This window comes from Pelmatolapia mariae, linkage group LG23 (assembly GCF_036321145.2).
Source record: "Pelmatolapia mariae isolate MD_Pm_ZW linkage group LG23, Pm_UMD_F_2, whole genome shotgun sequence".
NCBI classification, from domain to species: domain Eukaryota; kingdom Metazoa; phylum Chordata; class Actinopteri; order Cichliformes; family Cichlidae; genus Pelmatolapia; species Pelmatolapia mariae.
Genome location: NC_086246.1, coordinates 30,081,391 through 30,097,254, shown reverse-complemented (window position 1 = coordinate 30,097,254; position 15,864 = coordinate 30,081,391). Strand labels below are relative to the sequence as shown.

General features: G+C 45.2%; 1 protein-coding gene across 10 annotated transcripts in view; it reads right to left on the bottom strand.

Moving 5' to 3' along the window:
* agap1 (ArfGAP with GTPase domain, ankyrin repeat and PH domain 1) overlaps positions 1-15,864 on the bottom strand; it is a 174,558-nt gene that overhangs the window by 117,454 nt on the left and 41,240 nt on the right. For 6 of the 10 annotated variants that reach the window (XM_063466418.1, XM_063466421.1, XM_063466419.1 and 3 more), the window contains exon 1: positions 8,969-10,731. The exons of the other annotated variants lie outside the window; for them this stretch is intronic. In XM_063466418.1, the coding sequence (XP_063322488.1) occupies positions 8,969-10,109 (1,141 nt within the window). In that variant the 5' untranslated portion in view covers positions 10,110-10,731. Of the gene's footprint in view, positions 1-8,968; positions 10,732-15,864 lie in introns of those variants that run through there. 10 annotated transcript variants of the gene reach the window in all.

Here is a 15,864-nt window from a genome sequence, read left to right as displayed (position 1 = left end):
GTGCAGGACGCCGGCGTTTGTGAGGTCACAGCAACGTCACTCAGATTCTCCTTGTGTCTGTCTGTATTCAGACAAAGAGCTAACAGAGTTTTTAGAGAATTATAGTCACATGACTGTCGTCACAGCTCGACCAATCATGGCTCCTCAGTTAAGCTGAAGAGCCCAGAGATTTTTTTTTTTTTTTTTTTTTTACATGATCTGGTTACTCCATACAGTTTATTTCTGGCAGATGGTTTTTTTTTAATGCAACATTTTGTAGGCCAAAAAAAAGAAGAACAAAAAAAGATTTTAGTCAAATTTGTGGCTCGACAAACTTTGGAAATATTTTAATACAAACATGATTTTGGCTGCTGGCCGTTGACTTTGGGTTTTTAGAGGGTTGTGTGTGATGCAGAGTGTAAAAATATTGGATTTTTGAGGTGTCGATGTGTCGTTTTTGGCATGATTCATGTCTCCAAATCTATCCTATTTTCATTGTTTGAACCTGGAAAAACTTGATTTTGCTGCACATTGCAGATAATTGTATTTTACTTACATGAGACCACTTTGGCTCAGGATAGCATGCAGGTTTCTTATGCTTTCAGCCCAAAGATACAGCGCTTTGTACGACTCCTTATTTCCCTGGATTTCCACAACAAAGAAGCATGCTCTGCATCATCTTTTCCCTCATTAAAAGGCGAAACATCAGGCTGAAATAAACCCAGACCACCCTTTAAGGTGCCAGTGAAATATCAATAATTACATCCATTAACGTCTCTTCAATCTGATCATGAAGTTTTGTCCTAAGTGGCGGCTTCAAATGTCTCATTTAGACCCAAAAACAGAAACAAACACGTCTGAGAGGCTGTAAAAGGCTCCGAGTGTTCTTTCATTAACAAAAGCTGCTCATTAATTAAGGGGAGTAGCAGTTTGAGTTTACACTCTGCAGTAGCTTCAGTTTACCTGAATAATCTTTACATAAGGACTGGAAAGACGTAAGTCGAGCCTATTAACACACACCACATGTTTGTCTAACAGTCGAGGATTACAGCAGGTATTAAACGGCTGAAGTGCATCAGTATTCTCATTGTAATGAAATGCTCTCTACAGTGAAACAGCTCTTTAACTGAAGGGCTGTCAGAGCAAACATAATACCTTCACCCCCATCAGCCAGACTGCAGGCGGAGGCTGCAGAATAAAGACAGAAGTGTGGGCGGGAAGGAACTCCACCTGGAAACAAAGCCTTAAACTGCCCTCCAGCCTTCATCTAACTCTTACTCTGACACACTCTGACATGTTCTTACACTCAGATTTTTCCCACTGCCTCCTCACGTCCTCCTCCTTCACCGCTATCTCCTCAAAAAAAGCATCAGGTTACATTTCCCCCCAAAATATCCTCTTGATGGGACTGCAAATAGGTTACAATGAAAGCGCTGCCTTTTCTGAACCTTCACAGAGACACTTTTACAGCCCGGACCTCAGAAAGGACACCAGGATGTAGGCTCTGGTCACTGGTGAGAGTTACTGTGTTTTGAACACGCACGTCATCCACCCCGACCTGCTCCTACCGACTCTGAGTAGGTCTTCTATCATTTAAAAAGGTGTGGAAGGGTTCGCCATTGGTGACTAAACTCAAGTAATCTAGGCCAAGGTCACGCTGTTTAGATGTACAGGAATGCAGACTCTAGGAGACGCAGTCATGGTCTTGCTTTCATCATCAGTGACTACATTTATGTCCACAAAATATTTAAACTATCAACTCATACTGTGTTTAGAGAAAATGCTTCTCAACTGCTCCGATACTCCTGACACATACGGGATCACTACAGGTTTTCACTTAGGCAGCGGTTGTCCTTCTCTCCTGGATCGCCTGAAGCTTTCTTTAGCCGCCTTCCCAGCTTTGACAAAAGTCCAGCTGGGATAACCACATTTACTCAGGGCCTTCTTGATGTGATCTTCTTCTGCTTCCCTGGCCGCTGTGTCTGTGGGGATGGTGTTCGTTCTATGTTGTAGCATCCTGATGACACCCAGTTTGTGCTTCAGTGGATGATGAGAGTCAAACCTTAAATCTGTATGCATTGCCTTACAGTACACATGAACTTTTAAATGTCCCCATTACTGATGGAAATCTCTCAGTCTAAGGTTTTCACTTAGGCAACAGTTGTCCTTCTCTCCTGGATCTGTCACAAAAATGAAAAGCCAAAGGATGAATCACACAAATAACCATCAGCAATCATCCATAGCAACAATCAGTGAAATCCACGTGCAGGAGTCACTCTGTACAGAGGTCAAAACACTCTGCACTCTGCCAAAAAAGCCACGTTTCCATCTTTATGTGTGAATCTGCTTCCCTCTCGACATCCACTTGTCTGTCTACAAAATGACTCTTCTTTAGGCTTTTCTTATTTTTAGCTACTGAAAACTACACACCCAACACACTCCTGATGCCATCGACCAAGGGGAGGCAACAATCAGATACAGACACTAAACTTTAAACTCACGTGAGGGCTCAGACTGCACAATAAAAATCCGTTCGCTTATTAATGTTTGACAAGAATCCTTTCAGAAACCACTTCAGTTTGTTAAGGCTGTACTGAATTTAGGAAACAACATTTTTGGGTGTGTTCTGACAGGAAGATAGAAGACTAATGAAAAGGAACACAAACTGTTTTATTTACTTTCTTCGTTTTAGTGCTAAGACTAAAAAAAATGTCCCAATTTAACTCAAGACAAAAAGCATTGGAGAGAGAGGTGAAGTAAAGAGCTGGTCTGAGTCACAGATCAGTCTGTAAACTGATTCCAGGTTTATTAGCATCTTTAGCTCATCAGTTCGGCTGCTCTGCTCCCTTTGTTCTCTAAAGAACGGAGGAGGAGGAGGCGTTTGTTTCAGCGTGGTTACATCAGGCGTTACCGCCGTCCCGGGTGCATCTCAACTTTGGCTCGCTCTGCTGCTGATGCTGCGTATCAGAGGGGTGATTCAGAGCATAACAGCGAGCGTCCTCGGATGGATTTGAGCCTTATGTAAGAGCTGTAAGCTGCAGGGAGGGGAGGGGCGGGACTCCAACCGGCACGCCAACGTCACTGGGCCAGTCGTGGACTACAGGACACAAACAAGCTAAGCTCAGTCAGCCAGTAACTGATATGAAGAAGCCTGAGGGGTGTGCAAAATGATCATCTATTAAAATACATGAGAGCCAAAATATTAGGAACACACCAAGCACCACGACCTTTGGATTTTGGTGCATTTGAAAACCGTTACTGATCTTTTATTAACCATTTAGATTCTAGACGTTTATTATATTGACCACTAAAGTGACGAAGGCCACATTAAATTTAGTAAGAGATAAATCGAGATTTTATAAAGACTGCAGTGTGACTGGGCTCAGGACCATTTGAGGCTTTATATGCTTAAGTTAGGGATGCAAAGCTCCAACTTTTTCCATCTCTAACACCTCAGCTTTTGGTATCTGCTGATCCCATGCCAATAATAAGTTAATAGGTCATATTGCTCAGTGAGGAAAAGACCAGGCTGATACTGACCCAGGCAAACATGGTCAACATCAGCAGGACCTTCAGGTCACGTCTGGTTTAAACTAACACGATCAATGACTTGAACAGCAAATCAGCTGTCAGCTCTGTGATCGATGGTTTTCATTGCACACAGGTGGACCGTGCTGCTTCACGGCTCTGTTCACAGAGGCCACAAAGCCTCGCCACACGGCCGACTTGGCTCTGAAGAGGAAGTGAGGAGGAGGACAAGCAGGAGGAGGCACACACACTGACCTCCCACACATGCTCTTTGACCCCTGAACAACCTCCAGCACTGAGGCGACACAGCAGCCAGCTAATACGCTGCCAGCGAGGAGGGAGCGGCAGAAGGCCAAGACGTCGCTGCTCTAACACTGAAGGTTAGCAGTGAAAACTCTGGCGTTACAACATCGACACGTCTCCGAGCTCTTTAATGAGCGAACAGCTCTGTCACATGCTTATGCAGTTATTTAAAAACACTGCAGAGAAAAGAGGGAAGAGCTCGTCTCTGCAGCTGTGAAACAGAGAGAGTCCTGTCTGTTAAATGCACAGTTTTCCTCACAGACTCTGGTGTGAGTGCTGTTAAAAATAAAGAAGGCTGATGGTTTCCAGGCCGCGGTCTGAAGTCACACTCGGGTCCGGTTATTTTAACACACCACACTCCGCTGGCCTGACCCGCCTGCAGTAATGATACAGCCAGAGTCCCCGCCGGAGACCCAGAACCAGGACAGCATCTGGCCCACTTCTGCTTCCTCGGCTCTGCAGAACAAACGCAAACTAAACCTGCTCTGTGTAGCTGTATCATGGACTATAATGCTCTTTATTGGACCTGAGTGAGAAGAAACTGAGCCAGCTTTAAAGACTGAATGGCCTGCGAACTGACCTCAGCATGGACAAATGAAGTAAATGGAGCTTTCAGGATCAAATCTAACATCTTCTTTCTGTCTGGAGTTCACTAAACTCATCAAGGAGAGGAACATAAGGAAGGAAGCAAGGAAAGAAAATAAAGCAAAGACACAATAAATAGAAGAAAGGAAAGAAGGAAAGAGGAGCAGATGAAGGAAATTAGGCAGTGAGAAGGAAACGAGCAGACCAGAGGATGGAGAAAAAAAGGACATGAAAAAAAAGTTGAGGAAAGAAATGAAAAGAAAAAAGGAAAACACTGGGCAAACGAAGAAAGAAAGCTAGGTGGGAAAAAGGAGTCAAGGAAAGACAAATGGAGGGATAAAGGAATGAAAAACATGAGGCGAAAAGAGAAGGAAATAAGGACCCAATGAAGGGAAGATTGATAAAAGGGAAACAAGAAATAAGAGTTAAGGAAAGGAAGAAAAAAGAAAAAGATTCAAGGAGGAGTTAAGGAAACAAGAAAGAATTAAATTAGGAGGACACAAGACTAACAAGCAAGGACAGAAGAAAACAAGGAAGGATGGAAAGGTGAGGGAATGAAGAAAGAAAAGAAGGATGAAATGAAGGGATGAAGGAGGAGAAAATTTAGCAAGGAGAAAAGGAAACAAGAAAAGAAAACAAGGCAAGGAAAAGTAGGAAAGGAGAAGGAGTCGAGTTACAGAAAGAGAAGAAATGAAGAACAAACGAGGCAAAGTTAGGATAGCGGACAGGTGACACTTTAAGGAAGGAAACAGAAAATGATGTCAAATAAAGAGAAGGAGACGAGCAAGGAAAAAAATAAAAATAAAAGGAGAAATGAGGAGAAGGAAGTAAGGAAGGAGAAGAGTCATCTCTCCATCATCCCTCCATCTCTGCTCCCTGCAGCATTTCCTCTAATAGGATTTTCTCCCTATTATACCCATTGTAGTGTGTGTGTGTGTGTGTGTGTCTGTCTGTCTGTGAGGTTTATGTATGGAGGCAAAGCAGAGAGGAGGATCAAAGCTATAACTGAGAAACAGCTCGATTCATCTGGAGAGTTTCAGCTGCTGAAGAATCACGAGTGTGTGTCTGTATGTGTGCAGCCGTGTGTGTGTGTGTGTTGGGAAGATAAAGAAAGAGAAGAAGAGTCTCTGAGAAAAAGCAGATAAATTGATGCAAACGTAGACGAAGTAATTGGCATCCAAGACTGTGTGTGTGCATTTTTACAGCCCATATTACTTCTGCATGGCTGAGGATGTAGGTCAAACACACACACACAGACACACACACGCGCAGACACACATTCCCCTACATTTACTCCCAACAGACACACACACCAGTCGAGTCCATTAAGACAGCGAGGTCAGGGGCCGTCTTTATCAGACAACAATCCCTCGCCTCAGACGGAAAAAAAGAAAAAAAAATCCCCTCTGTACACTGATGAGTAATAACATAGGTGCTCTGAAATCGGCCAATCAGGACACAGCAGCAGGATGAGGTAAGCGCATACAGGTGTCGAGTCAAACGACAAGCAAAACTGATCGACAGAGATTAGAGTGGCACGTCAGAGCAAGACGAGGAAGCTGTCGCTCACAGCGTCCAAACACATTATTTCCTAACTATTAAACACTAATTACAGTTATTATTCTTATTAAAATTATTACTACGGAGAATATGGAATCTTAAAAAAAGGTAACATGAGCTTGTGAAGTCAACATTACACCACATTTCATACCTCAAACAGACCAAAACATGGACTAAAAGAGTGCAGAGCCTAGAGCTGGGCGATAGAACGATAACGATATGTATTGCGAAATAACTTTTTCTCGATAGAAAAATTAAACTATTGCGATAGGCCTCATCTCTCTTGTCCTCTTAAAAAAAAAAAAAAAGAACAGCCAATCCAAATTAAGTAGCGCAGAGCCGAACCAATCACAGCCGCAGCGTCACGTCACGTGACTTGTTACGTACAGCACAAGTGCCAAGGCGCACATGTGTATTTGTTTTTGCAGCCGGGCTGCCCGGGTAATGGAGGAAATGAGTTTGCCGACTAGAGAAAAATCAACCGAGAGCGTGAGCGAAGGTTACCGAAGAAAAAACCGATGATGGTTCCAATGCCGGAGAGATTGTCGAACGGAAGGGCCATAGAAGTTCCGTAGTGTGAAGGTATTTCGGCTATTTCAAGTCTGACAAAAAACAGAGTAGCGCGCACTGTAAATTGTGCCGAAAGCAAGTCTGGAAATACAATAAACCGGTGCATGCTCAATCTCTGACTGAAAGCGCTAATTCGTCATTCGGCTTTTGTCAGACTAAAGTCACTGTTAAAACTGTTTGAAAATCTAAGCTATACAACAAGGAGAGATTGAGAATTTCCTTTTAGTTCTCAGTTTATTTGATATTGACGAAAGTTAGTCAATTTTGTCTGTTCTTCTGTAAAACAAACTAAGATTTATTTTTAGAATTAATATTTTGTTTCTAAGTGGAATTGACAATTTAGTAGTCTGTTTTGTTTGTTCTATTTTGAAACTTAAACGCTTTAGCGGCTGCTTTTTGTGTAGTTTGCAATATTTGCCTTTATTTATCTGAAACTGAAGTCTCACGTTCCTTAAGTACATCTACCCTGTTGAACTTATGGGAAATAAATATTTAAATCAAAACAAGCTGCAGATTATTTCACATTTTACTTGTGAGCAACGACACATTTAAATCTTACAAATATAGTTATTTGGCTTATATCGTGATATATATCGTTATCGCCTGAAATGAAAAAAACATATCGTGATATGAAAAAATCTTATATCGCCCAGCTCTAGCAGAGCACAACAACTCGTCATCATTTTCTAAATCATTTACAGCATTTCTGGTTATTATGATTAATGTGGAGCTAATGAAGCCAAACACCCAACGAGAAGCACGTACGTCGATGCTAGAAGCTCATTTAGACCCAAGAGTCTAGCCAAATTAAACAACACAGATTATTTTCTTTAAATGCAACGTTCCTGGTTATTATTATTAGCATCATCATCATCTGACCACTACCTGAGGCTGGTTCTGCTGGAGGTTTCTTCCTGTTAGAAGGGAGTTTTTTCCTTCTTACAATTGGCAAAGCACTTACTCACAGGTGGTTATATGATTGTTGGAGTTTTCGCCGTTATTATTGAATGGTCTTTACCTACAATATAAAGCGCCTTGAGGCAACTGTTGTTGTGATTTGGCGCTATATAAATAAAATTAAATTGTTAATATTGCTGTGCAGCACGGCATGCTAAACAACCAATATGAGCACCAGAGCACGCCGGTGTTTCTGATAGGAACACTGAGCCCTTTTTTTAAACTTCAAAACTGACAGAACGCTGGCCTGAAAGCCGCGTGCAGCATGTTAAACACAAGCCGTAAGAGTGTGTGCGCTCTGTGCTGAGGAGCCGTTGTTAAAATGCTCTGCAGCGTTTTAAACGCGATGCTTTGTGCCTTCAAACTAGGAGTTAAAAGCCTGGCTTGCCTTCGCCTTGCGGAGGCGTAAACCTTTGAACACGCTGCCAGAAGAGAGAATCAAGTCATTCAAAAACCAAAAGAAACAGAAGTTGAACGTTGAACTTCAAAATAAAGGCCTCCCTGCTGAGGTTTTCTTGGTCAGTGTGAACATGAAATAAGAAGTAACAAAGTAAGAAATCGGGCTGACAGATATTTTCTTGATTAATCTGCAAAATGTGAGGGAACAATGAGAAAAGCAGCATTTAATTGTTCTGCTGCCTTTAGTTATTTTAATTTGAAAGGTTTTCCCACACTGCTGAAGGTGTGAACAGCCACACTTCAGCCCCCGGTTTCAGGACGTCTCTCAGGACAAACAGGTCATCTGCAGAAACAACAGCTTACCTGCCAGACGCCATCATCTGGCAGCTCGCTGGGTTGGGGGGGTTAACGCCTCAGGAATCTCAAACATGTGAAGCCATGCCCTCCACCACCACAACCATCCACCCACCCCCACCTCCTCTGTGTGACCAGACTCTAAACCTGTTAGTCCACCTCTGAGAGACCTGCAGAACCCCCCGCCTGAGGAAGGGCCACAGAGACCCTAAGAGCAGGACAAAACAGAGCTCCTTCAGAATAAAAGCCTCTAAACAAACCTTGCATCAGCCGAGACAGCTACAAATGATTTCTGCTTTATGTGTTTGTTTCTGTGTTTAGTCTTTGTGGTCCTGCACGGACTCATTTATGGAGCCTTTAAGGTTCCTTGGCAGAGGACAGAGGCTGATGGAGAAAACATCCATCTGTGAGAACAACAACTAATGCACTTCCTCTCATCTGTCATGTTTTCCACTCGTCCCCTCTCCATGGAAAGAGGATGCTGCAGATAAAAGTCAAACTGCTCCCTGTTCCTACTTCCTGTCTGACATTTTTAACCCTTCATTGGCTTCTGTCTCACCATCCCTTGGATGGAGGTGATGGCGCTCTGCCTCGTGTTGATTTCACTGAGCTCCGAGTAATGAAATACAAACAGCAGCAGAGTCTCAACCAAACACCACCCTGCTGTTTAAAACAAACACACACTTCACACTCAAACATCCACACACTCAAACCCTTGTGGTCACGTGTTTACCGTCAGCACTGCCTCCGTTCATGCTCTCCGTGCTGGACTGCGACAGCACCGTCCTCCGGCTGCGGCGCAGCGACCTGTTGGTGCTAGGGCTCCCCACCGGTGTGGATGTGGAAGCGCCGTCCCTCCTGGAGAAGATCCCGCTGAAGAAGCGAACCAGGCGCCGCTCGCTGGAGCGTCCCCCGACTCCCCGCAGCAGGAAGCCTCCACCTCCTGCCCCGGCAGCGTCCTTCTCTGCCGCCAGCCGCAGCAGGTCGCTGTTGTCCAGTGTGCGGTTCTTGCTGCCTTGCGCCCTCTCCCAGCGGCTCAGCTCGGACATGGAGTCCGTCTTGTTGAGGACGGCGCCGACCTCCAGTGTCCTGCTCTTCTCTCTGGTGGGGTCGAGGAGGCGGGCTGAGGGGAGCGGCGCAGCCAGCTCGGCATCCTTTGCAGCGTCCTGGCCGATGCAGCCGGAGCTGCTGTGGTGTTTGTCTTTGGAGAGCGCCCGCAGGCGCAGCAGTTCACCACCGCTCCAGTGCCTGAAGCTGAAGCTGCGGCGCAGCAGCCCGGGCGGGCGCTTCAGAGGAGGTGGAGTCTCTGGAGGGCCTTCTGTGGACGGCGTCCCGTTACTTTTAGAGTGGGTCAGCTTCCCGACGCCGCTCACGGGCTCCGAGCTCTGCTCCTCCACGCTCTTCGCCTTCAGGAGCTTCTTCTTCTTCTCGCCAACACCACCGTTCTCCACCAGCGCCTGTGGTGCTTCCTCCACCTCCCGCTCGCCGCCATCCTCCTGCCCGGGCTCCGCCAGCGGACTGGTGGCCTTGGTGCCCCGCTGCAGCAGCTGCTTCCTGCAGATCTTCAGCCTGCCGAGCTCCAGCTGGCCCGTGCTGAACGTCCTAAAGTTCCGCATGTAGCCGTGGGAAGAACAGAACTCCTCCGACTCGTCCTCCACCTCCTTCAGCTGCTCCAGCAGACCGCCCCGCTGCACCTCTGCCGACCCCTCACGCCTGAAGGTGCCCACCTTTGGGTTCTCTGCCCGCCGGGGCACCGAGCCCTCATCCTCTAAGCTCTCCCTCTTCACCAGCGTGAGGGAGATCCGGTACACAGTCTTTCTCTGAGGAGCTCCTCTCTCCATCCTCTCAGAGCTGCTACTGTCCAGCAGGTACATCGCCTCCTTCAAAGCTCATGTGAGAAACTGTGAACTGCTCCTTTACTTTAAAATATTCGGATTCAAAGGGAAACTGTGAACTGTTCTTTTAGTTTTATCCTCTGAGCACTAACCTCTGCAGGCTGCTGATGGGTCTGCGGGTAAATCCAGTAAACTAACATGCATTAACTCCATAAACCAGCTCCAAACCCAGGCTTTCCTCTTCATCCAGATGTGTAAACAGCGGTTTAGAACGCAGGAGACTCGGGGTTCATCCCAGCGGGATTCACGACACACAGCCGCGTCCTCCGCGGCTCCCACGGGGCTCCCAGCTGAGCTCCGCCCGGCGTCTTAGGCGTCCTGCCCGGTCAGAGGAGGTCCTCACTCCGCGCTGAGTCCCGGCTCCAGCTCCGGTGTCTTTACAAACCAAACCGGGCGGGGAGACGCTGTTCGAGTCCCGGACCGTCTCCCATTGTGTGCGCACATCCCCCGCAGCGCCGCGCAGCAGCCAGCCGGGCCTCTCGCTCCTCAAACCGGCTTCACTTGTGCTCCAAATTCCGCTGAATTTCCAGCTGAAGATCCGGACCCGGACCTCCGCTCACACTTTAACCCGCTGACAGTAAACACCGGACCGGACAGCCACCGCACCGTCCTCCGCTGCACTCTGAGCGATCTCCGCTCCACACACACAGACTCAACACCGGCCAGCGGCAGCAGCAAAGGATGATGGGAAAACACGGTGCGGAGACCTCACAGGAGCCGGAGTGTTAAACCACGTGTTTATTATTTACTCTTACAGCAGAGCCTGGGCTATTTTAGAGGCTCTGTTAGCGGCACCAACACAGAGAAGGACAATTTTCTCCTCACTGTGGCTAAAATGTATGGAGGCCTGAAGCTGCCAAAATAAAAACAAACCAAAAAAAAATTAAATTAAATTAAATAAAATTCCAATTAAAAGAAAAACTAAGTGCAAACAGTTTATTTATTCACCCATTCAAACACATTTAAGCAGGACTGAAAATCCCAAATTAGAAAGAAAGAATGAAGTAATAATATATATATATATATGCAACAGCTTATTCATAAAAAATATACTAATTGACATTTTAGGCTTTAATTCACTTATTCACTATTTTATTTATGTGTTTATTTTATTGGTTTGTCCATTCAAGCTTGTTTATCTCTATTTTTGTAATACAATTCTTTTGTCCTGCAATATGAAAAACAAATAGGATGGCATTAAGATTTTCTTATGGAGGACCAAAAGTACTAAAATAAAACATAAATGTGTTAATGAATATATAAATAACAAATATAAATGCAACAACAACAAAAAATTAAAAAACATTCATGGCTATTAATTAATTTATCAAATTTCACATAAATGAATGCTTCTGATTTGGTTTGCTTCTGTATGTGTTTCATTTTAAAAAATACCTGCATTTATTTACCTTCCTGTTTAAATTTGGATTTTCTTCCCTTTTTTCTTTTATTTACATAACCCTTTGAAGTACAGCCCTCTTTTTGCAACAATGAATAATGAATTACACACGCAAATTCAACTAAATATCAAATATGACACCATACTTGCAATTATTTTGTTTTTTAATTATCTATTTTTATTAAGCAATATTATTATTATTTATTATTATTTTGATAATTTTTTTTCCTTTTCTGGCAGTTTCAGTCTTCCATACTTTGGATACTGAAGCATGGATTTTATATTCTGGAGCAGGTTTCTGTCAAGTTCTCCCTGCAGCAGGCTGGAAACTTTCCTAAAATAAATGCTGAGGACCTGATGACCCTAAACTGTAGCTTTACTTCCTGCTCTGATCTACATGTAGGTCAGCGGGGCAGTAGCGGGGTCACGCGAGAGCAAACTCCAGCTCTGGTTTTACCGTCTGCACCGCCTCCTCTAAAGCAGGGGTGGAGCCTCCTCTTTCTCCTCTCTGTCTGTCAAGCTCTTTGAAGCCTCCCGGGCAGCCATGGAGGCAAAAGCTGCACCCAGAGGGGCACGAAATCAAATTTGAGGTGGAAGAAGCAGCAGAAAGAGGAGCTGAGGAGCTTCTGACGGTGGAATACACACAAACATTTAAGTGATGTTTAAATGAACCTGAGAATGCACTGATTTAATCCCAAACAGTAAGCAAGAAACATAAAAATAAAGACGCAGAAACTGAAAAGTCTGAAAGAGGTCTCCATCTCCAGAGGACCCACTAAATTCCAACATAGATCTGAGTTTCTCCCTCCTGTTTTACAGTCCCTGAAACACCGGGCTCGTGTTGATGATCACAGTAATAACACAGTAAGGAGTTCAGCCTTAGTGGAGTTGAGGAAGCGACTCTGCCTTTAGGCTGGATATCTCCCCAACCTATGAAGTCATGAGGAAACGAAAAAGATGGAAAAGTGGCTTCCTTAGATCTGCACACTGGAACAATATGAAGCTGCGGGCTTCTGGGCTGTTAAAAGAGCAGATTGAAAGAATAAATCCACCTTAAAAACATTGTTTACCTTCAGGTACCCCACAGCAAAGATTACACATATGCTGTGTTTAGGGGGGTCCTCCTGTGTTTAGACCCAGGGTCACTATGAGCATGTGCAGCTCCATCACCGCTCCAACTTTGAAATATTTAAGGTGGAAGTGAGAAGTGGGTCTGCGGTTGCTGTTTGTCACGTGACCTGCGCCTCTTTGATCAGTTTCTAAATTAAAGCGAAATCCTGAGTGGAAACTCGTTCTCTCAGCGCTTTCTTTCATCACGACTTCTCATCTCTGAAGTGCCTCCCTTCATCTCCGAGGAGGAGGAGTGCGGGGGAGGATTAACTCACCCTCCTCTTCCTCACCGTCAGGCCTCAGCCTCTGACGCCGGGTGGATGATTAGTGGGATTAATTGAGATTAGACGAGCAGCCGAGGGCAACTTTCTCCTTCCACTTTTCGGTTGGGAAGCACATAAAGGTGGTTAATGTGCCCCGCCCCCAACCCCACCCGCCCCTCTAACGAGACACCAAACATCAAACGCACCTCCACCTGACGACAGACGGACGCAGAGGGTCGCCGCCGCTCGAGCACAGGTGGAAACAGCTGGATGGAGATGGGTAAAGACTGCCGTCGTCACACGAAGCTGGAAACATCATGCATCAAGGTGAGGAGGGGTAAGGTGGAAGCAAACTCCACGCCGAGATGGCAAATTACACGTCAACGCACGCTGCACCTCCGTGACATCAAACACACCTCGCAGCCTTTCATCCCGCCGCAGCCTCGGACTCAGACGTGAGATAACTCGAGTGATGTTGCAGCCACCAATGCAGCTCCTGACTCCGGCGAGGGAAGTCTGTCACGGCAGGTGGAGACATGAAAACCGTCTTCTGCATGTTTGTCACAGAGCAGGTGGAAGTTGGATGCCACACCGCCACAAACATCACGACACAGACTAATCTGTTAACCTGACGCAATGGACATGAGGGTCAAGATGGTCAGCACCTCCATCAGTCCAAGAACCAGCGAGTCCTCGTGTTTCTGAAGGTTTGGTTCTCAAACCGGAAAAAAAACGGCGACCTATCCTGAGGGACAGTCTGTGTCCTGGAGTCTGTGTACGGCTCTGTCGACTTATTGGTCGATCTACAGTCCTTCCCTCGCCCATCAGGTCACGGATACAAGCAACAGAATTGAGCTTCTCAATTTAGACTGACGCTTCACAACCTTAATCTAGATATTCAGATATTTTATGCGCAGAATATAACGTCTTTGGAGGGGTCCCCATGGCAACCAATCTTTAAAAGACGTGGCAACCGATGCATTTTAAACCAAACCTAACTCACCAGTTTTTCTTCCATAATATCATTTTCTAACCCTAGAACACTAACGTAAGTATCTAAGACTTTAATGAGGAAGAAAATCAAGTCCAGAAACTAATGCACCTTTCAAATTAATAGGGTTTAAAGGCTATAGGTTGCTGGCTCAATAACTGGTACAAACACAGTGAGGCGCTCTCCCTTTGAGGGCGCCCTCCCTCTTAAAAGGTAAAGTCTGCAGCAGAAAGCAAACAAAGACTGAAATTATGTCTTTTTCTACCCTCTGCAGGTAAAAGAGTGCTTAAGGGCACTTAGATGGTGGGTGCTTTTGGTCAGGAAAATGACATGGTCTCATCAAAGTCAGCGCTGTGTTAATTCCAATCGATCAGCTCGATCAGAAACAGATCAGAGCTGTCTGCGGTAAGAGGCTGCTTTATCTCGGCGTCCTCCAAAATGAGCTGTTAGTTTTTTTTGTGTGTGTGAGGATTTGTTTTCTCTTTCCTCTCGTTAATCATCTCGTGACCTCCCAGATTTATCTGGTGACCCCGTGTGGGGTCCTGACCTCTGACAGATACCAGTGAGAGGGATTTATAGCCGGCGCACTTTCAGGAAGGTTATTTCTCATTTTCCTGTGAGTTTAAGCTTCCTGGTGCAGGCTGTTTGCAGTAAAGTTGGAATCTGAGCGTCCGCAGAGGTCTGCAGAGCTTTAATCTGTCCTTGGCTCTCTGGGGACCCCGCCGCTGCCACTGCCCTTATCGGGGCCTGCAGCACCCAACCCCGGCAAGAGCGTGGACAAACACCGCCACATCAGAGAGGGTCACTGCGGCGAGGTTTATAGAAGGAGACACAAAGCAGCTGGATATTTGAAATGGTGATCTGTGAGCACAGCGGGATTAACCGGGGGTCAACTGCAGCCGGCAGGTGGAGACTGAAAACCAATGGAGGAAAAGATGGAGACATGGCTGTTAAATGGGATTACCAAGAAGTGTCTGGAAACAGCTCTGCTGCTGCATTTAAGGCAAAGGAAAAGCCTTTGCCTTAAAAGAAATCACCTCTTCAGAAACACTTTACTGCTCCTAAGACACTATACACGCGTCTTTTTCCTGGGTTTTCAACAGATCTTGAATTCACATCTTCCTTATGGTTTTGGAGCAACATTGGGGAAACAAGCCTCTTTCTTCAAGGCAAATTTCACTTTATCTTCTTTCTTTTAGTGGCTTAGAAACAGGATGACAGCTATAGGTTATCTTTAATATAGACTCTACACGTTTAGTTTTCTCTGAGGCCTTTGGAGATACAGTGAGTGCCGATGTAATCCGTCCAACCTCGCTCTCTAAAAAGGGATTTTGAGCAACTGCCCTCATGATTATTGGGATTATTGGGAAAATACTCCTCACTGATATCCTGCAACTATTTACAGTTTAATAAAGGCCAAAGCTACACCCTGCCGGTGTCCTTTCAAGATATATTAGTTTTAGATTTACTTACATTTAGATGTTTCAATTCTAAATGCATGCAGACGCCCTTTAATAGAGACGATTAAGCAACACTGAAAAGGTTTGAATTAATCTTTCTATGGATCATATTTCCAGTTCTTGATCCTGAAATGACATAAACACCCACAGATGCAGAATCAGGCCATTTATTTTATTGGTTTTACATAAACACACTAGAATCTAGTGTGAAGAAGTCTTAATAATATATTTTATTACTAATAGCAGTCATTTGAATGTACTAGGAAGAGACTCTGATCTGTTTACAGGCCAGTGACTTCAGTCACTTTGGGTCTCAGCGAGCGTTACATGAGTACAGATGCATAAATCATAAAGTTATAAAACAAGGCTCATTTTAAAGCACTGATACTGATCAATACATCAGGAACAGGCGAGCTCAGAGGTAAACTAAGAGACAGAGAGGTGGTGTGTATCTGCTGACTGACCATCCTAGCATCCATCTGCTGTGTCGGCACGCTCTGGCTGCATCACA